This window comes from Pezoporus wallicus, unplaced genomic scaffold (genome assembly GCF_028554395.1).
Source record: "Pezoporus wallicus isolate ANWC-B61680 ecotype Strahan unplaced genomic scaffold, APGP_CSIRO_Pwel_v1 contig_8042, whole genome shotgun sequence".
Taxonomy (NCBI): Eukaryota; Metazoa; Chordata; class Aves; order Psittaciformes; family Psittacidae; genus Pezoporus; species Pezoporus wallicus.
Genome location: NW_026639380.1, coordinates 1,704,767 through 1,727,752, shown reverse-complemented (window position 1 = coordinate 1,727,752; position 22,986 = coordinate 1,704,767). Strand labels below are relative to the sequence as shown.

Here is a 22,986-nt window from a genome sequence, read left to right as displayed (position 1 = left end):
ACAACTGCAATAAAATAGCAACAGCAACCTTTTACCACTTTGAACAATTTCTTTACAGATAGGAATTCCTAGTTTAATGAAATTTTATAGATTATTCTAATTTTTGACTTAATTTATTGAGGATTTTAAGAAAAAAATCCACACATAATTGGTAAGTCCCCTCCTCCCCTCCCCCCCCCCCCCCAAAAAAAAAAAAAAAAATTCAACAGATTTAATAATAATCCAAAGCTTCAAATACAATTTTACTGCAGGAAACTGAAGAGTCACCTGCATAACAGAGCTATTTGGCAGGAACACAAAATATTCTGTGCTGTATTAAGGTGTTAGACATCAAGTTGGATATTTTTTACTTTGATGAAAAATAACAAATATACTATAATAATAGATAACTAGCTAGTACAGTTTGCAGAAAGGTTTCATCTAGCTTCCTTGATGGTAGAGTCAAGATCTTACAACATCTCTTGGTTTCACATGTAAGACACCATTACTCCAAAAATCTCACAATGGAAATAACCAAAGTAATTATGCTTTGATCTGAAATCCCACCCGAAAGCCTTAGAAACTGAGCTTTGTCTTGGAATTTTACATATTTAATAAATCTACCCCTGCTACCTACAGAGGACTATGCTGTCTCATATTAAGATATTTGTTTCCAGTCTTTCCCACTGATGGCTATTATTGCAAATTTGAAAATGCAGTTTATTAGTAAATCATAACAAAAGCAGTGGAATACAGGCATAAGGCAAAAAACATTAAATAGTGACTGGCAGCAAAACAAAGAATGAATCCAAGATATTAGAATGATATGAAAGAGAAAGGGATTTATTTCCTGACATTTTAGATAACTGCCATTTTAAATTACAGACTTACACTCATATGCTTATCCTAACTGACCCAGTTGCCCCACCACATGGAGACCTAGTTGCCACTATGGCCTTCCTCACTTCACATATACCAGTACACATCTTCAAAGATTAAAGCAGTTAATTCCTGAAGTAGTTGGTGACAGCAAGGAGAACCAAAGCAAATCATAATCATGTGGGCAAAGAAGAAAGAGCAATGCACATTGCTAAGGGGACATAAAAATGGATGGGCAGGTATAGCAAGAATAGGTATGAGGAGGAATCCAACTCTCTCTGGGTGTTCCATGTTCTGGGGTAAAATCTGTATCAAGCCTAGAATGTATGAATGAGTTTTCTTAATCTCTGCAAAATCCAGAAGAGTTTATGCTTCTGAAAGATCACATCTTTGATGCTTTCAGGACTTGCTTATGATAAGCAGGGGGAAAATAAAGACAGTTCTCCACTTTCTTCACTACTCCTCTGAAGACAGTTTGTCACTGCATCGGTTCTTGGCTCAGTTACTTTGATTAGATGCTGGCATAATATATTATTTAGGAAAAAATTCCTAGTCATGGATGAGAAGGTCTGAAAACATCATTTAACGGTTATCTCAACCAGATGAAAATCACACAGGAAATTCATCTGGAAAGAAAAGTATGTGTGACAAATTAATCTAATCACTGGTGTAACTAGCCTTAACTCTGGTTAAATAGAGATAAGCCCTTTTGGGAACTGTCCCCTTGTTCTTGGAATATCTCTGCAAGAATAGAAAGATAGAATCTGACAACACCTTTCAAATAGCTCTGTTTACATTTAAATAAAAAAGCTTGAAGAAAAAGAGTCAGACAAAAATTTCTTCTTAGAAGAAATTGTCCCAGGGATTAGGACATTAAGAAACTGATATTTAAAGAAGTGCAGCTATTCCTACTAAGGGGAAAAAAAAAAAGCAAAACCTCCTTTTCTCCTTTTGTTCATTTTTTCTTCTTTAAAACCCATCTGCTTTTATTTTTTTTTTTTAATTTTGTGCCTGGCTCACACAGAGTATTTAAGTTAGGATAGGTTATTTTATGTAAGACTGAAAAAAACAAAGCAGGGTGGTGACTTGGGAATAAGGTAGCAATGACCGTATTGTATTTCCCAGCCATCACTGTGGCTGACAGAATTGGGAAGACGGAAAACAAGGCTGAAAACATAGGTCACAGGGGGACATCAACACTCATCACAGAAGTCCACAGTTACAGGATCTCCTTTGCAAAGGTTTTGGTGTGTAGTGCTCACATGTTAATCCATTTCGGATATATACATAAAGTAAGAACAGGAATAGAAAAGCAAAGAAATGCTAACATGTTTTCAACTTTGAAATGCAGCCATGTTTTTCCCAAGTGTAACAGGAAGAGCTGTGTTTTAAATGAACGTAACAATACATATTTAAAACTTTATCTTGAGCCCATCTCTGAAAATTTCTGGAAAAACTGAAGGGCTTGGTCCTAAAACCTTGGCAGATTAGGAGGGTTTGCTGCATTATGTAAATGCAGCACCCTTGGTCTGTGAGGAAAGCCTGAAAATAGCTCACACGGAAATGGAGCAACCAGGAAGTATAGTTTCATATTAAGCCCTTACAAAGGGTCTGTGAAATTACCTTAGACTGGCGGTAAAGCAGACTGGTGATTATAGTGATTCTCTGAAAACATAAAATGGTATGCAGGTAAAAAGCCATTACACAGATCTAAGAACATATTTCTTTACCAGAATTAGGGTAATACAAGCAAATGTAGTAGTACATTACTCTGAGAGTTTGTGTCATATTGTGTCCACTCTTTATATTAGAAAACTGGGAAAAGAAAGCAAATATTCTTTCCTCTGCTGAGACTACCACTAAAAACAAAAATGCATACTCAAGTAGATCTTACTGGAAAACACGCACACATTTAAGAGATCATGGCTGCAGTTTTCTGTTCTTCGTTAGAAGTGGAATTTAATTTTTTTAAAGTATTAACAGGATATACCGACTCATGTTTACCATAATACCTACTAATACAAAGTCCGTGGCTTCTAGATGAGAATAGAGATACCAATTCAAAACTTCCACTCAAATGGTTTAAAGGAAAGACTGTCTCTTATATAGAATCACAGGACCACAGAACCACGGAACGGTTTGGGTTTGAAGGGACCTTTAAAGGTCACATAGTCCAACACCCCTATCATAGCAGGCACATCTTTCACTAGATCAGGTTGCTCAAACCCCATCCAAACTGATCTTGGACACTTCCAAGGATGGGGGCAGGGAAGAAGCACCCAGAGTTTCTCTGGGAACGCTGTTCCAGTATCTCACCATCCCTTCAGATTTTCTTCCCTATATCTAACCTAAACCAAACCTCTTTTCATTTAAAACTGTCACCACTTCTCCTATCACTATATGCCATGGTAAAAAGTCTCTCTCAATCTTTCCTATAAACTGTAAAAAGTCCCTCTCCAGCTTTGTGTACGCCCCCTTTAAGTGCTGAAAAGCTGCTGTATGGTCTCCCTGAAGCCTTCTCTTCTCCAGCCTGTATCACCCAGCGTGAGTGCCTTAAGCAATTTTACTGTTTTTTTTCTGAGTTGGGTAAACTACTTCTTACTCGTATTGGTGCTTTCTGAATCTCTGCTCTCCCTCCCTCCACCCACTTCCCCCAAGAAAATTCCATTGAAGCCAGGTTGTTACTGTTTTCTTCTCTACAGACCACACTAGCTCCATCTACTCGCTAGCTCTACTCTTTCCTATACTGTCTACATAGAGTTATTTCCTTCTTTACTTAAAAAATATGAATCTGTATAAATATTTAGGCTGAATAAGGTTCATAAAAGACTCCTAATATTAGAAGGTAGCTCTGAAACACAAGATTTCTTCATAGCACCTGAGAAAAGCATAGGTATAATTGAAGACCTCATAAGCAGGCAATGAATAATAATGGATTGACAGTAAGTTCAAAGAGCCTCAACTATAGGTGATAAAGCACAAAAGACAAAAGCATGGAAGATGGAAGGAGCTTATTTTGAATACGTGAATTCTCAAAGTTATTGGACCAAAAAGCAGTAGTCTTGTGACCTGCAGACTGTGTTGTGCAGATTCACAAGACACAGCAACTATGATACCATGTTGATGATACATTTATGAAGGTACTTTCTAGATATTGTTTCATTTTCAAGGCATGGGAAGCCAGTTAGTATTTTGCTTATTTAAAAAGTAACCTTGCTCCAGCACTAACAGCAAAAAATAGAACTGATATAAAATATCCCTTAGTTAACGCTTTGTTTTTACAAATATTATAGTTCTGCACCTCATCAAAGGTTAAAACCTAGTGGAAGAAGGCTACTTAATGGCTGAGTGAGCCACAGCAGCATTTGTAGGATATCAGAGATTTTTTTCTAGACACAAAGAAATCTTGAGTAGCATGAAGATTTCTGATGCCTCTCAATGTGCAAAAAACAAGCAATTTTCTCCTTCATTCAAATTATATCCCTCCTGCATGCTCATGAGATGCAACTGAGCTCAGTGAGAGTTAATATATATGCTCACCAGTTTCCTCAAGTTCTTCCACTGCTTCCACTGTGACAAATTATCTTAAGTTGTCCCCATTCAGGCCGACTAGGAAGGGACAGAGAGGATGGCAGAAGATTGTTATTTGAAGGAAAGTAATTTACAGAGGAAACTTGATGCAGAACAAAAAAAGAGGACTTCATTGTTAAATGGCATGCGATAGTGAATAGAAAAGAATACTGCATGATATTTTCAGCTGCTCAACAAAAATGTCATAAATACTAATGGCAGTAATAGCTTAATGGGCAGGCCCCCAGACATGATTACATTTTTGTAATGCATTGTTCAGGCTGATCCATCTGGGAGCAATATTTCAAATTGCCCTCTAGGGACTTGGTCTTTTGACAAACATGTGACTTTACCTCTTTGGCATAATAGAAATTTCTATGGAGATACTGATTACATGGGAAGTAGAGAAAGTTCTCCTAGAAATTAGCCAGAACATGAGAAATTCATTCCCACAGGAACAAAGAACACCCACAGACTTGCCTCAACACTTTTGATCCTCCCTTAGCAGTGTGAATGCTTCAGGAAACCCCTTCCACAACAGAATACACTACTGTATGCTTTTCTTTGCATATGTCATAAGTGATTAACTCATATCCAAAAGATATTTCAATATTGCTAGGGAAGAACAACACTAAGAGTGATAGAGAACAATATCCAGCAAGCAATCAGCATGTCTGCTATAAAACAAGAAGTGCTTTGTGTTTGCAAATCCTACTGATTACTAGGTAAGAGTGTTCATTATGATCCAAATTCATAAGTCTCTAAACAACCCATTTAAACAATCCTGACTGTAGAGATCAGGAAGGACCCTGAGCATAGTACTGTTACTAAAGACTTTTTTCTAGTAGCTTTTGAAGAACATTACACTAGAATTTACTTTTCAATCCTTAAAACAGAATAAAGAAACCATATTGGCATTAGACAGCTGTGTTGCCATGTCTTGTGATTTTTATGCTACAGCATTCTTATCCCTTGTATTACCTGCCAGCTTGCTCTAACGGAGTCTCTTGTTTATGATTCTAGGAAGTCATGATTTGAACAGATCATATGTCCATCATGTTGATTTTGTAGAATCTCTTCCTGGACAGTTAAACTCCTTTAAAATCATATTGAAGCTTAGACCATATCTACTCCCCACGACTAAGCATAGCCACAGAAACCTTGATGGAGGCAGCTGCACCAGTGGATAAGAGAGCTGTGCTCGCTGTATTCTCAAGCCCTTGCCTACTGAGATTCAATCTGAGGAGGCAGTCTCCCACAATTTATCCATGCTTCCTATCCAGTCATCATCAGAAGTTGTAGATAAAAGTTACCTGTACTATTCTGAGATTAACAGTATCACATCAGTGTTCTGCTTCCTTGGTCTGTTACATTTGTGAAACGATGTAAGCCCATTCAGTCACTGTCAGTCAGATGCCTATGTTTTTTCCGAGAGATACGTTTGCACACATGAAAGGACTGATTGTGTTTGGGATTTTCTGATGAAAAATAGATAAAGTGGGCTATCCTGACCACCCTGCTTTTCATACATCTGAACAGAGGTGAGAAATGAAGTAATGTACAGCTTTTCCCCATGCAATACTCTTGCTGCTGCTACCCAGCTCCCTGTAATTAGAGCAGAAAAATCTTGGGTTCATGTCTCTCTCACTAGCACAAAGCTCTGAAATCATGCACTGCTCCTCTCTGACCCAATCCTCACTCAACAGAACTGTGTTTACAGCTATTACCAGCATCTAGCAAATTGGGTATTCTGGGGCAGGAATCTTTCAGAAATAGGTTATTTTAGTATACAAAAAAAAAAAAAAATCTAAAAGTACTTGTTGAAAGTTTAACCTATGTTAGAATCTTCCAAAACCCTACAACCTAAGTACTCCTTCACACAGCATTCACAAAGATGATGCTATTACATGTCTTATAAAAACATGATATGAATCAATTTGTACTTTCTGTTATTTTCTTATATACATGTTTATATTTAATTCATGAAAGTAAAGATCTGGCTATTATTTACCACGCTTTTTCCATCCATGACAACAACCACAGAAATGTCAAAATGTAAAAATCTGCATGTATAGTTCCAGCCAGACCACTGGAAACAGCTGGAACCAAAATACTGAAGTCCCACTTACTCTAACTGCTTTTATGTGGAAAATCTTTGATATTCTTCTGAAAATTGATGTAAGTAGATAGCTCACAGAAATTATTAACTCCTAGATGCAACAAGCCGCCATTTAGGTAATTTATATCATGCTATATGAAAAAATCAGTCAATGAAAAAATAAATATAATTTTAAAAGTGGATGCAAAAGTATTTTATACATCTGATATATGCTTAACTTAAAAAGTCAGTTTGTGATGACGGAATGCATAGACTATCACTAAAATTAAAACGTGTTATTACATTTCATTATAAATGTCAAGAAAAAAAAAGTTTTCATTCATATTAATGGTATACAATACAATTGTACTAAAAAACAAAACAAAACAACACATACTGTGATACTGTCTGCCCAGGGAGGTTGTTTATATATATGCATTCCTGTGTAACATTATCTAGGTGTTCCTGCTCCGGCAGGGGGATTGGACTAGATGATCTTTCGAGGTCCCTTCCAATCTCTAACATACTGTGATACTGTGATACTGTGAAAACACCACACTATTTTTATATATAAAACTCTGAATACAAAGTCCAGACATTTTTTAACTACTCAGTTACTAAGAGACCAAAAAAACGCACCTGTTTTTCTCTATTTCCATTATATGATTATTTAAGCCTCACAAAAGTGGCACAGTTCTGCTGGTTTTAAACTTGTAGTCATGAGAGCAAATGTAACAAATAAAAAAAAAAAAACAGAAATGCATACATAAATACATAGATAAGGCAAGAAATCCCCTTGGCTTACTCTGCAAGCAACTTTCCAAATCTGGTATGTAAGAAATATATATCCCTACATTCTGGGATCTTCACACCAGAAACTGAGCTGTAAAATCAAAGCTGTATTATTTATTCATGCCACAAGTATCCTAAATGAAAAAGGACTGAACAAGAAGAAACCAACCAAGAGGAGTCTGTTTTTCTCAAATATCTGACTCACAATCCTCTTGGGTCCCTGCACTGAAATAACAGAGGCTCAGTCAGTTTGTATACAATTCTTTAAAGCTATGATTTAAAGGGATCTATAGCCAGAGAAAGTAGCTTTGAGAGCTAAGCACTAAGGCAGGAAAAATCTAGACGCCCCGGAAGCAGAGGTTTAATTCTGGCAGGCTCACCTCAGCCTTTCATCTTTCAGAGACAGATTAAATTCTGTGTAGCTTAGCATATAGGGGTCCTCCACAGAAGTTTTGAAAGATGAAGTCCTATCTCCTCTAAGTGTTGTTAAATATAATACTTTTTCTCTGTCCTTTTTCTCCCCACTCTTTAGAAATCAGTCTTAGCAACTGGAAATTATTTTTTTCTAAAGATATTTCCCTTTTCCAGCAGCTCCCTACATTCTCGCCTTAAAGTTTTGTAATTTCTATTTCTTTGATTCTCTCTTTTGGTGTAAGGGACAGACACTCACCCGTAGAATCATTCCAGCAAAAATGAGGACCATGAAGAATACAGGCATTTCTTCTTCCCAGTTCAAGATTTCCTCTTTTAATTTCTTTCAATTGCCAAAAGCTAATCAGACTCACTGAAACCACTGAAAACTATCCTTAAAAAGAGGAATTAAACTCAGAAAATATCCCACTAATTAGTGACTTTCCAACAAATTCCTATGTGTACTGAGAAATGGTCTAAGCAAATTAATGACAGTGGCTACTACAGAACTTACATTTTTAGAGCTAAAACAGTTGATACACATTACAAGTAGTAATGATTGGACACGTGCTCACTAGGGATCTAATTTGAGCATTTAATGACATCTAATGCATTACACTACCCTATATATTTCTGGTAGCTACTTGACACAGTTTGTCCCAAAGGGTCTTTTCAGCAATTACATATAGCCAAAACTTGCTAAAAGAACTCCTGTTAATGCAAAACATCTTGACTAGAGGGAAAAGGGATGTATGCATTAATAGTCCTTAGGTTTCAGAGTTTTTCCAAATTAAAAATAAGAGAATGGATTTGCCAGTACTTAAATGCTTCTTAATTCTGACTGTGTTTTAGGCATATAATCCAAAGAGTCCTAAAAAGACAGATGCATAAAGATAATGAATAATGATAATTAGGAAACCTTGGCTGCTATTTAGAGGAAAGGGAATCACGAGGAATGCATGCAGTGTGAAAAAAGTAGAAATGCAGCTCATTAAAGAAGCACTGGCTTAGACAAACAAAAGATCAGAAACTTGAGTCCACATCCTTTCTTGCAAGCTGTGCTGCCTACAAGTCTGTCACCTAGCAGTTACATAGGAAAGTCAACAACTACACACAAGACTTTGAGACCCTGATCCTCAGACCTCGCAGACTTCACAGAGCAGTGGAAAAATCTACAAGGAAAATGCTAAAAAATGAGCACAAACTCAAACTGAAACACATCTTGAAAATGGTTGGGCAGACTGCCATTTATAAATAGAAGTAGAGGGCCTTTGGGTGACCAAGTCTGAGTCGTTGCCACCATGCCACAGAAAGCTCTGCTCTCGGTTGTACAAATTCCTATCCATCTTTCCCAAGTACTGCGATACCTTGTCTTGGACATCCCTTGGGCCACAGTGTGATGCAGCAAATTTTTTTGTGCTGCTGTTGAAAACACTTTTCATTTCACTTTAAGATAAGCATGAAAGCAACAACAACAATTCTTTTAATTAATTACATGAATCCTTTAATTAATTAATTTTGAGAAAAGTTTGAAACTGAAGTATCATAGTGGATCATTCATTTTACACCTCGGATACAACCATTAATAAGCTCTATTCCTTAGTGTCAATCCGTCAACATATTCAACCCATTAATAAAAAATAATATAAGGGACGGAGTATCTTCCACAAAAAAAGCAGAGGCACACTATGGATTTCTTCTTCTGTTAATCACTTGGTTAGTTTTCCGAACTCACCAGCAAAGTAATTGCAGGTTGCAGTGAATGGGAAGGATTCTAACTCTTCTCTCATGCCCACTGTATTACTGCATCTGCAAGCCTAAATTGGGACGTCCTTAATTTGTCCTGAACCCATAAACTTCAGTGAAAGTCACCTATTCAAAATCCTCACTGAACAGGCAGGGATTTTAAAACACTTTAAATACTGAGGAATCTTTTTCTTGTCACATGCAAAGAACTGTATTAAGTTAGATTTAAATCAATACAGGCGCTGACGCTGAGGGTCATTTTACCTTAGGCAATCAGCCCTTGGCACCTTAATTTGCTCTGCAACAGTATTCCAATAAAATGCAGACTCTTTTCAGAAGATACACACTGGCATGAAAGCGTAAGTTTGTAATTCAGCTAGCACCAGGCAAATCAGCAGTGACCATCTTGCTAGAGCTGACTGTGAAACCCTCTAGCTTTCACGCACAAGTGATACACTGTGCCTGAGAACTGAGTATTTTAGAATGACTTATTCTTCTGATGTCTAAACCAGAAAAGGGTTGAAAAATCCCAGCAAAAAAAGGACAAATGTGGCTTCTTTGTTTGGATCATTTTCTTCCCTCCTACATTCCTTGCTTCAAAGCAACACTAATTACTAACTGCAGCTGGACTGATACCTCCCACTATGATTTCTTTTATCATTTGCATTTTGACAGCTGCCACCAACATGTCAGACACTCATAGGCTAAATAAGAAAACAAGAAAAACATGGGTAAACAAGAAAGAGATGGGTAACATTTGTATAAATGGAGTATGTTTTATGTTAAATATGTGTGTAGCATAACAAATTTTTATCCACTCAAGTAAATTAAATCCTGAAGTATACCTGACTTTAGTACTGCAACTTTCATGTTTAATTGCTCACCGTAGTGTTCAAAACAGTAATAAAGAAAGAGTATGATTTCGAGTGGCTATTTCAAGACAGTGTTATAGCATCATGACAGACAACATGAAAGGCACACATTTGAGATGAGACTGTTGACAGTGATATAAGCAGAAAACCAGACCAGGCAAGGTGTTATCGTATGTACAGAAGGTTGAAAATATTTTGTAACCAAACTTTTGTAAATTTTGGAATTAAAAGATTTTCATTTCCACATTAACTGTCCCTTTGAAAGCTATCTTAGTTATAAACTACAGATTCATGGGACTTGCAACTATGTTTACTGTGATTCGTATTCTGAATAAAACACACATCAATCTAGTGCCTTGCTATCATTCAGAGCATGGCTGGGTGGCAGCTGTGTGCATATGCAGGCAGAGTGCAGGATAAAGTGCACAACTAGTCAAACGCTCCAATTTGCAAATAAAGAGCAAACCCTCATTTTAGTCTTGCAGTTCCTTGTTAAAGGAAACTCCAGTTACCTCACAGCTTTAGCTATGCAACTCTGACAAATACATATAGACATTTCAGCAAAATCCTAAGATTGTTTCACTATGATAATGACTAAAAGTTTTTCCTGAAGTCCTTGTGTGTGAGGGGTTACAAGGAGAACATGACCTCAGGTACTGGGAGTCTGGAGAGGAGCTGGCAAGGTGAGGGGGACATAGCTGCAGCCAGAGCTGGGGAAGTGGATGGAGGGACTGCTACCCTACCATCTCACCTCTCAATGTTTGCTACCAACCTGAATTTCTCCAAGTGCTTGTTCACTTGTTATGATTAAGCAGACAGCCCTGAAGAGTAAGACCTGAAATACCTTAGCTAGCTGAGTTTTAGCTGGTGATACAAGCATACCTTTACTTATAGAGCAAGATGGACTTCCAAAGCACAACACTTTCAGATTTTAAATGAGGAAAAGCCTTTTTATTCAGCCTACCACAAACCATTTCAGCCAGAAAGCTAAACAAAATATGTGGTGATATATGCATACACATTTATTAAAATAATAAAATTATTCTTTATTACAGTTGGTGGAAATGAATAGGAAACAAGACAGGAAAAAAAAAAAGGAAGAATCATAGCGTAAATTACTTGCATAATGAAAACTATTTTTGAATAAATTTCAGAGTCATAGAATAATTAGGGTTGTAAGAGACCTTTACAGGTCATTTAGTTCCCCTGCAATCAACAGGGACATCTTCAACTAGATCAAGTTGCTCAAAGCCTCATCCAGCCTGACCCTGAATGTTTCCAGGGAGGGAGCATCTCTCTGGACAACCTGTTCCAGTGTTTCACCACTAGTTTCACCATAAAAAATGTCATTTTGAAATCTAGTGTGAATCTCCCCTCTTCTAGTTGAGAACCATTGCCCCTTGTCCTGTGGCTACAAGCCCTACTAAAAAGTCTTTCCCCATCTTTCTTATAAAGCCCCTTTGAGTACTAAAAATCCACAATAAAGCCTCCCTGAAGGATTCTCTTCTCCAGGCTGAACAAGCCCAACTCTCCTAGCCTTTCCTTGTAAGACAGCTGCTCCATCCTTCTGATCATTCTTGTGTCCTTCTTCTGGACCTGTTTAAACATGTCTTTCCTGTACTGAGGACTTCAGAGCTGGATGCTGCACTCCAGCTGGGATCTCACCAGAAGAGGGAAGAGCAATCACCTCCCTTGACCTGCTGGCCATGCTTCTTTAGATACAGCCCAAGATATGATTGGCTTTCTGGGCTGTGAGCACATGTTGCTGGCTCATGTCCAGCTTTTCATCCACCAGTACCCCAGTTTGGAGGAAGTTAAAACAACACAGAAAAACTCAGATCAATTCCTACTTGCCACAGTATAGTAAACTTGGGTTTTCATTATAGAGTTCATTATCATTATTATTTAACTACATAGTGACCGTTTATAGTAGGAACAAAAGCTACTTTAAAAACACAGACATCTAATAGTGAAAGGAAAAAAAAAAAGAATCTTATAAAGCAGAAAGGAAAAATAAATGTTTCCTAAGGATATAAAATGAAACTATAAACTTATTGAAAATCTTAGAAAACATAATGAAGAAGTAATTTCTTTAGACTTTTGTGACTAAGAATTCTTACCTTTTTCATAAAACTTTTAGTTTCTGAATCAACAGACAACGTGTCTAAGCTTTGATATTTTGTACTACCTTTCCCCCTCAAGGTTTACTCAGTCAAACATGAAACTCTCGGGTCAACAAAGTTTTTATTCAATCCAGCACTAGTTTTAATTACTATTGCCTTTTGCTTGAATTACTGTTGCTAATTTGTTTTAAGTACTATTGCTTTTTTTTTAAAAAAAACAAGCATTTTATAAATTAGGGGAAAATTTCTTCATGGCTTCTTTCTTTTTGTATTTCAAGACTGTTAATATTTAGCTGCAATTTATTGTCCCACATAAAAAAGTATTTTTTCAATCACTTGAAATTAATTTATACGAAACACAAAGCTTGTTTTAGGCCTTAAATGGGTATTAATCTGAAGTCAGTGGCTGGTTTAAAGCTGACTCTAAAGTGGGAATAAATACTGCATATGGGACTGGCCTGCTTCTATTGTACAGCCTGTTTCAGCTTGTGTAGGCTTATATGTGCTTAGACAATTTCTACAGGAACCCATATTGCAAAGCTGTCAATATTAGAGGAGCTCAGCACTACAGATTTACTGCCTTCCATGATAACCTGATTTAGTTCAGGCTGTATGGTCTCTTGTCATGGGGTGAAAAAGGAAGGTGGAATAAATCACTTTTACAATTAGAGAGTTCACTGAGGTTTTCCAGTACGTTCCTAGTCACCCTCTCCTGAAGGTCACATTATCTTCACATGACTTAAAGGAGGACATCCTATCAGGTTCACATATGAAACTGAATTGGCATATATTTACAGCAAGAAGGGAAACCATATGAATACCAGCAAATCACACACACATGCACAAATATGTATGACCTTAAATCTGTAGATACACAAAATACACTTATATGCATATGTATGTAGAGCACCTCCTCTTTTCCTCCCAGTTACATTTATAAAGTAGGGAGACCAACAGATTCTCTTGCTCATGTTGAAATCCCTGTTCAACAGTTGCCCCTCGAGCACCCTGGAAGAAGCAAGCTGCATCATTCGGATGAGCAGATTCTAATGTATTCCAGCAGAAGAAAGCCTCACACTCAATGATTCTGATACAAAACTTCAGGCTGGTTGAGAGTCTCAGTTCCAGTATAAGTTTGATTAAGTTGAACATGCATGACGCAGAGATAGTAATCTTCTGTCATACACTTACGTTCAGAGGGTTAGTCACCAGGAATAAAGCAGTGAGAAATTAAGTAAGGTGGGGTAATACAACTATAGTGACCTATGGAACAGAAGGGTGTGGAACACTAAATGGGAAAGAATAACTCCTGTCATAATGACAATATTTTTAATAATATATATTCAATGAAAAATAATGGAAGTAATGTAATGTTCACACTTAAATGAAGTATTTTTCCCTTGACGGTTTTATACTGTACTATTTTATTTAGCTTAATGCAATTTAAATTACAAACAGAATGGTTTTGTAAGCCCCCAGAGAAATGTATTTTATTTATAATGTATTTCCTTTGAAGTGGTTATGAAAATCATGCTCTTCCTGAAGTCAGTATCTCACATACCAGTCAGTATTGCACATACTGCTGCGACTAGTCAGTCCTCACAAGTTAAACATGATCAGTCTGGTGAAGTGCGTGACAAGAAAACACAAGAATTTTTTTTGAAATGCCAGAGGAAACAAATTTCTAATTCAAAAAAATAATAGTCTTCCCCCTGAAAAAAAGGTATTGAAAAATCTTTGATGATACTTTTTCAGATGGACTGGAACTCAGCCATAATCACTCCACTCGAGTTTTTAACTCATGTAATGAAAGAATTGTTTACAAATTACCCTAGAGGGAGTTTCAGCTGACAGCAATTATATTTTGCATACTTAAATTTAAATATGTAAATATTTCCATCTTTCATTTGAATCACAAATCTTCAAAAAAATTAATTCTAGTATAAAAAGTACACTTACTTTCAGGATGCAAATTACACATGACCAGTTTGTGTCACCTTTTTTCCTCTAAGTAATTGAAATAGTCTCATTATAAATAAATAGCAACTATGAATGAATAAATTTAACCCAGTCTAGGTGCTCCTCTCACAATCAATTGGTACCGCATAGACTCAGTTAAATAACTAGAGCCAAAGAGGAAATTGTCTCTAGCAAATTAATTTTGACTATTAATCACCTTTTAAAGCGTACTATATCCTATCCTCATGGATGAACCATTAACTCAACATGACAGCCACATATATACAATGGTCTAAGCTGTGATGCTTCTCCTGAAATAATGTCAAGCCAAATTACTTCAAAGAGACTAGGCAAGTAAGCACTGTAAGCTTTGGCTGACTGTGCAACTGCTTAGAGCATGAGCTCATGACAGCCCTAGTCACAAATTACATATGCTTTGAATTGGTTATTCTTTTTGTCAAAGCTACACTTCTGCTACTCTGCTGCTAAGCAAAATGATGCTGCTTCTTTTGACTAATGTATATAACCTATTACTAAGATCTATAAGGAAATAAAAATGCAAGTTCTCGTTAGCATCAGATAAAGAGCTTGGATTATTTTTCCAGGGATAATTTTTAGGAACAATATTTCTGTGTCACTACTCTGTAAAACAAACATGAATGTAGTTAAACTTCTGATTGAGTTGCCAGATTTTATCAATACCACAGTTTCAGGTAGACATTTAAATCCAGAAAAGTATTTTTAAGCACATTTATGACTATATGAAACAAATATGAATAAATTTCAACATATTAATACCTTCTGAGGTTTGTCTAAGAACAGACATTTCCTCTGGCTCTTCTTAGATCAGACTTTATCTAGTTCACACTTGAAAATTACACCATTGTGTTAGAATTTGGGCTTTAGAAAGCTGACCTGTACCACAAACTTTACAGACATCTATACTTTGCTAAAAGTCACTAGAGCACAAGCACTACTTGCGTTAAACGCATGTCATAGTGATCCTTGCATCTGAAGCAAGATTTCAAGATTCTGACAGCGTAAACAGCCTAATTAATGTACCTTTGCTAAGCAAAATGATGCTGCTCTTCTTGATTAATGTAAATATGAAGATGCACTGACAAATTCTGCTTAATGTGCTCTACATTTCTGCGTAGTAAAGCACATTATTTTATTATTTTGGTACATATAATCCCTTAAGAGGTGGCATGACAAGTACTGTAAATCTAAAGCAATCCATTACATTTATTTGCATGAATTGCTTTGCTGTTTTAAACTTAGTATTTGTGGCTTTTCTGAAAATGGATTACTTGGTTTGGTGCTTTAACCCTTTATTTTTGCTCACTGTTTTTCCATTGTCACATCAGAGTCTAAGTGATAAATAATGCATGTTTATACAGACAGAGTGAGCTGTGGACTATAACAAAATTTGCAGAAATTAATTCTATGAATTCAGGTATTTTCTTTGTTACTTTCCTTTTAGACTAAAACTGAGTACAGTTTAATTCCAGTTCCTTTGGGGTACTCTGAATTTTGGCACCGACTAAAATATTTCCTGCCATGGAGTAGTTATGCCACTGATACCAACAGAAAAGCCTCCTCAGACTCTCTATCCTCTCCAGCATAATAAATGTCTTTTGGGATTGTTTTCCTGGCCATCAGCTACAACTGGGAGAGATTCTGGATATTCACAACAGGGAACATGAATGTCCTCTCCAATCTAGAGCCAGCAACCCACTAAAATTGTGACTATGTAAATTCAACTACAAAACAATAAAGTGTTTTCAGTAGTTCATTCATAAAAAATCTGTAATCTGAAACAAACAAAAAAAAAAATCAAAGCCAACAGCAACAAAAACCCCAACACAAAACAAAAATAAAAGGCCAACGTAAACCTTTCACTTCATACAAAACAACCTGAATAAAGTGTCTAGATAAAGTTGGAATATGGTCAACTTAATATGAAAGGCAAAACCAACTGTAACTGAATATGGCCAGCTGTGTAACAGTGTGCAAGATACCATGTCCTAATTTCAGGAGATGAAAGCAGGGGTAAGCATCATTTCAGGATTCATCTGAGGTACCTAATGTTAGCTTTGAAGCCATAAAAATTAAGGTTGGACCAGATGATCCCTGGGGTCTCTTCCAACCTGGTATTCTATAATTCAGCCAGTATGCTATCAAAATGCTTTCATGAGGTGACTTGGATAGAAACTTTCTCCAGACAGAACCAAGCAACTGAACTATCAGGGCACTCTAGCAAATCACCATAAACTGTCAGTGCCACAGTCCTTAAAGCAAAATGTGAAAAGAGCTGTTTTCTGTGTAAGGAGAGCATGCCAGCAAATGTAAACACAGTCCATCTAAACCACTGCCACATATCCATGTTTACAGTTCATTTCCACAAAATTAGAAAGGCAAACCAACGTGGAAAAATGTGTAAGGAACATAAATAAAACACCAACTATAATGTAGGCATAAACACTGCAGCCTACCAATCCATGTAAATTATTTTAAATGCCAGTGCAACTGAGACATAAACCAGCAAAATGTACAGGGGAGAAAGCAGTCAAGTGATAATGAATACTGGCAATTTAATCAGAACAATTTAGTTCTTTGCCTAGGTTTACTCTCGCAGAGGGAGATGACTCATTAAAACTAAACCCAACTAGCATATAAAAAACAGAAGGGAAAACACGCTTCTCAAAGTATTGAATTTAAACTGTTGGATTCTCTCCTCTACTAGAGCAAGACTGAATTATTCTGAAGGGAAATCCTAGAGGTGGAATATCGGCTACATTTTACATTTTGTCTGAAACTCACAGAAAACTTAAAGGTTCATGCAGAAGCTCAAGATGATCAACAAAAATAACCTGAAGGAATCTTTCCCCTGATTACCAACACCAGGATACTGCTCTACTCTTCTTAAGTCAAACATAGAGATTCACTCACATAAACCTGTTCAGCCTAGCTTTTACACTCGCTAGCTCTTATTCTGCTGCCTACGCAGCTCTAATTACAAGAAGCTCAAGGTTTGCCAGCTGCAACTGCTTGAGAATTTATTCAGTTTCTCTGCTGGGTTTTGTGCCTATACTGAAATTTGCACCATTACAGCTCTATTAAGGCCTACAGAAATGATAGGCATCACAGCACCCACAACTACTTAAAGTAGATGTGGCAAGAAGACCAAACACATTGTGACATACGATGGTCTACAGCTGTGTGTGTCTGTTGATGGTAAAACACACTGCAAAGTTGGAAGACCTTAAATGATTTTGTAGCCCATAAATTTCAAAATACCAGACTTCACAAAGCGAGTACTGTTGGCAGTAATCAGCTATTTCCAGATACATTGAGTACTTGTAAAGATATAATGTGAATATATATGTTTCTTTGAATTTTACCTACATGGTCCTGTGAGGAACATCAAAGCAGCTAGTTGGATCAGGCACTGTGCAGTTCTGTGAACTCCTCTTTTGGAAACAAAACTGGTAATGTGTCAGCATGTAGGCTGTGAACAAAACAGAAGACAGAAGAATAATTATTAAAAGAGATTACATATACATGGGGGAGGCACAGATATATAAGCCAGAAGTCCTCTCTGGTACCAAAAGAAGACATAAATCTATTAATACGTTCATTGCTGAATAGTTGTTTTTTTTTTCCTTATTTAAATCTTAAGAGTCCTAGCTGAAAATAGAACAATTCACACATGCATGTATCGCACAGATCCAGAGCAATGGTAATAAGATAGTACTGACAAGCCTGTGGGCTGCTCATAGCTACCCCCAAAGTGCTATGTATGATCACAGTATTTTCAGCTGGTTTTTAAACCCAGAGACCAAACTGGAGTGAAGGTAACAGTTTCTCCAAGACAGCACAAACAAGTCTGTGCTCAGTCAGAACAGGAGCTTGGCTGGGTTATGCCTGGAAATTGGCACCTCTAGGCACAGAGAGAGGTGAGATGCTCAGCCTGTCTGGACCCCAGGGGCAGCCTGACACAGGCACAGCACTAAGAACTAGGCTCTCCTTTTCTCTCCCAGTTATGCAGTCTCTCAAGCTATCCAATTTAGAAGGCTGGTTTGGGATATTTTTATTTAAAAAGAACTGTAAAAACCTAGAAAACTAACTCCCCTAATGTTTTCCATTATATTTACAGCTGCATTCAATATACTGTTGCTTTTAAAAGTTGACACAACTGCAGATGAAGCAAAAATATCAATAGCTGAAACCTAAACAACAAACTCTGCTCTGCAAAAGTTGTAAATTCCTGAAGTCAGAAGTATAGGATTAGCCACTGACTACCATGTTCCATTTCATCATATGTAATCAGTGCCAAGTAGAACCATGTGCCATTATTACGCCCTTTACAGCATGCCACTGCAGCCTAAGGCTCCAAGACCCTTTTGAATAACTTAAACACAGAAGAGTGATTCTGAATCCACAGATGCTCAACATGTTTGCTCAGTATCTCAGATTTACCAGCATGACAAGGGATTTCACTCCCAGGTGTTATAAAAAGGAAGCAGCATACCAGAGAGAGAACACACTGGCAATGCTGGATGAAAAAGGGAACAAAACCCCCAACCAAACCCAACAGCAACAAGGCTGAGATCAATAACAATCAAGACTGAAACTACATTCCAGTCCATTTTCAGAATTGAAGAAAATACACATTTACTAGCCATGTACACTTCTGCACACCAACACAGCACTTCTAACACAGCTCTGATATGCCATTAATCTCATTAATCAAGAAGTGCAACATGACAGAGTGGAATCTGAACACTGCAGGATGCAGAAGTGAATCCATACTTTGGCAATTCACTCAGTTTTAAAACTGAATGTACTGATTATTGTGTAAATGGGGTTTAAGTGGAACTCTTATATACCATCACCCACGAAACAACAACGAGGATTACACCTAAAAGCACTAAAAAACTCTTAAAAAAAATTTGTTCAATTACTTTTTTATAGAGAAAGTATAAAGGATGAAAAGTATCTTTTTAGTCAGTTGAGTCTTCATTTAGTTGAGGAATTATAGTTTCTGACAATTAAAACTGGAATTTTAATAATGCTTAATAATTTCCCTCTCATCAAGTTATTATGTTTTTAGTCAGCAATAAACTGATTCATTATTAAGTTACCTTTTCAAGCTATTCTCACTGAAGAAATTTCTTCCCAGTAATTTTCTACTATATTTTAATTTTATGCCATTATTGTCAAGAATCCAGTTTAACTCCCCTAACTAGGCAGGTTGTGACTCAGAGCTTTGGAATTCATTGCCCTAATTTACGATAAACTAAGACTCCTCAAATAAGCTTGCGCTGTTTGCATATTCAGCTACAAAACTAACAAACTCTATTCTTTATGAAAAGCTATCAAAACCATCTAATGATTCAGCTTATACAGACTTGCATCATGAAGTAGATTTCTCACTGCTGGAAATAAATTTCACCGGTAAAAACTTCACACATAATAAGGTGGGTATTTCACTGGTTAAAGGTGATCTCATGGGTCTTCTTTTTTATAAATGAACTTTGGGCAATTTTTATCTTGAGAAAATAAAAGGTCTCAAAAATTGAAGAGATTTCATTACATATTTGTATTTCCTTGCCTAAATAAGCTATTAAAAATAAATCAGCGCTACTACCCATCATGTTTATCATTCTCAAAAATACCCATAGGTGTATCCATACAGGCAGAAGGAACTTTAATAGTTTCATAGATATAATTCTGATGACTTTAAGAAAAAAAGGCATATCACAGTATCAGCCCTGCAGCCTATATTTCCAGTGGATTTTAAAGGGCAGAAAAATCTTTTGATTCTTGAGCTTCATGTATAAAAAGGTCTGCCAACTGAAAGAGTTATTTTTGTTTTGTACTTCTTTCACTGGACCTCATTAGAAGAGGTTAGAACCACTTTGGACCACTAAATGATCAAAGCTGGATGGAAAGAGATTGCAGCTGCAATTTTTATACAGTTGAAAAACACCTTTCCACTGATAGGAAAACATTCCACACCCAGTTCAGAACAGAATTTCTTGCTGGGTACAGTTTTTTGTTGTGTTTTATTTATTTTCACATTATTAGAGTTTGCTGTTTTTATAAAAAGCTTTTTTATTAAAAAGGGGCTTTTTAATAAAAAGTTTATTAAAAAAGCTCAATATTAGCTCCATGTTTGTTATGGAAGTAGGCTGTAAAATTATTAGCTGTTTGATGGGCTCAGAGATCTCACTGCAACCACTGGCTACTAGCAGTCCCTTAAAATGAAATCCAAAATGACAGGATCATCTTCTCTATCCCTAGCCCAATGAACATGTTAATATTATATTTCACATTGAACTGCTTCAAAAGGCTATATTAATGAAGAACAGTTCTGGAATATCTTATAAATTAGACAGAAGAAGGAGGCATAAGCTTATTCTATCAATTTGGATGTGAAAGACAAATTGATATCCTGTGTCTGTTCTAAATATTACCTATATAGATAAATTCTTCCTATATTCTGCAAAGATTAACTAAGTCCCCACTGAACTGGATCACCTTTTGCATTTCTGAGGTTGTAGAAGAAATTCCGAAAGATCAAAATGAAAGGACAAACTTAATGTCACACTACAGTTCATTCAATCTGCCTGACTTTTATTTTCTGAGGGTGTCTGAAAACAGTAATTTTATGCCCCTTTCATCCAGTGTAACTGAGCTAAAAAAATTAATTATTAGCATCCTGAATTTAGACAGTGTTCTCAATGAAGAGCTGTCAATTCATAGTACTGACTTAGACAAAACTGTTCCAGCTGTTGAATAACTAGAAGGCTTCATTTTGTTTTGATGTTCTGAGGAGTATGGTAAAACAAAACCCAGACATTTCAGGTATAATTTTAATTTGGCAGCCTTGTAGCTCAAAAAATGTTAATTCTAGACTTATCACATTTGTTTCACTCCAGAATATTGTCTTCAGCATCTTATTGCCAAAGTTGAGTGGCTATTTCGGAAACATTCAGTTAAATCTGCTCAGCAGAAAAGTGTTAAACTCAGTTCAGTTTATGTACAAAGCATCTCGAAAGTGCAATACAGTGAATATTATCAGTAGCACAAGCAGGAAAAAAGAAGCATCAGAAAAAACAACTACTTTTTAAAATTTGAGAACATTTTAGAATCTTAGATTTTGAGTCTTTTGGGTGTTTATTAATATCTAACTTCTAGCAACTCTGTTTTTAAGAAAACAATAAAAAAACCCAACAAGCCAAAACCCCAAAAACCCAAGTTTGTTAAGTGACATGTGTAATTTTACATGACACTGCAAGATAATCATGCCTAAACAGACCAAACCAGAAAGCTCTCTATTTGGTATACAGTTATCAGAGCATTAATCATTTCAGCACTGGTCCGATGTAACTGTAGGTATCTTTACAGTTACAGGCATCTGCTCCTAAGTTGTACAGACTCTGCACAGTCAACAAAGGAAAAGCTGCCACATCAAAGGGCCGTTCAACAGAGCTGTTGTATTTTAGTTGTTGGCTCTAGGATGAGATGAAGTAAGCCTTAGGAATATTTCATGTCCCCCATCCATTATGCAGCACATTTAAATTTGGTTTGACGAATCCCGTCCTGAGTGTTCAGTTGTCATGGTCATAAATCGGTATTTGTAGTAACTGTTTTTACAAATCCCTTTCATCTACTGTTTAGTCTACAAATATTCTGATACATCCAGCCAGTTAGAGTGAGATTAGGCTCCACTATATATATAGGTATATTTTTTTCCATGTATATATATATATATATACACATGGAAAAAAAGAAACAACACATACCCCTTCTCATGGAAGACAACCTTATCTAAAAGATGTCCTGAGTACATACCATTCTGGTTCTTCCACAGAGAGTTTCACTACCAACAGTTACTGAAAATTTTAAAAATATTCATGACCTTCTTACTCATGAAATATTAGAAATTTCAATATTTCAGGAAATATTTGGATGTGACTTATGTACAAAAAGTATGTGTCTGGTGTGTTAAATCTGAGAGAGTAGGGAAGCCTAAGGTTCTGAATTATCATATGAGGCAGCTGAACAAGCTGTAATATGCTGCTTTATCAGTCGGAAGCAGATGGACTTTCCTGAAAAGGGATGATAAAACTGTTAGTGGAAATATTCACCAGGGCACACAGCTAGGAAGTGTCCCATAATATGGTCTTTCTTAACTGTGCCTCCTAGGCAATAGAGGAAAATCTCAGCAATCATGAATTTCTTTCTAAACTCTATTTTTTGTCAGACGTACACAACATCGTCTTAATGAAACTCCTGATGAGAAATTATGGGATTAATGAAGATGTTTATATGCACAGAGAAGAAATAAACTGTTGGCAAGAGATGCAATAATCTCCCACACTCACCTACCAAAATCCATTCTTCTGCAACAAAATAAAGCAAACAGTATGTATACGAAAAACTTAAACAACTCCCTAAATGAACCCAGACAGTGGCTGCCATGCAGCACTTATATTCAAACATATAAAACTATGTCTCTGGGCAAAGAAAAAAGGTGGTGAAATAC

At 36.5% G+C, this 22,986-nt stretch overlaps 1 protein-coding gene across 3 annotated transcripts in view; it reads right to left on the bottom strand.

Annotated features, from left to right (window-relative positions):
* CHRM3 (cholinergic receptor muscarinic 3) overlaps positions 1 to 22,986 on the bottom strand; it is a 273,490-nt gene that overhangs the window by 114,673 nt on the left and 135,831 nt on the right. For all 3 annotated transcript variants that reach the window (XM_057414522.1, XM_057414523.1, XM_057414524.1), the window contains one exon: positions 17,838 to 17,940. In XM_057414522.1, the coding sequence (XP_057270505.1) occupies positions 17,838 to 17,935 (98 nt within the window). In that variant the 5' untranslated portion in view covers positions 17,936 to 17,940. The remainder of the gene's footprint in view (positions 1 to 17,837; positions 17,941 to 22,986) is intronic.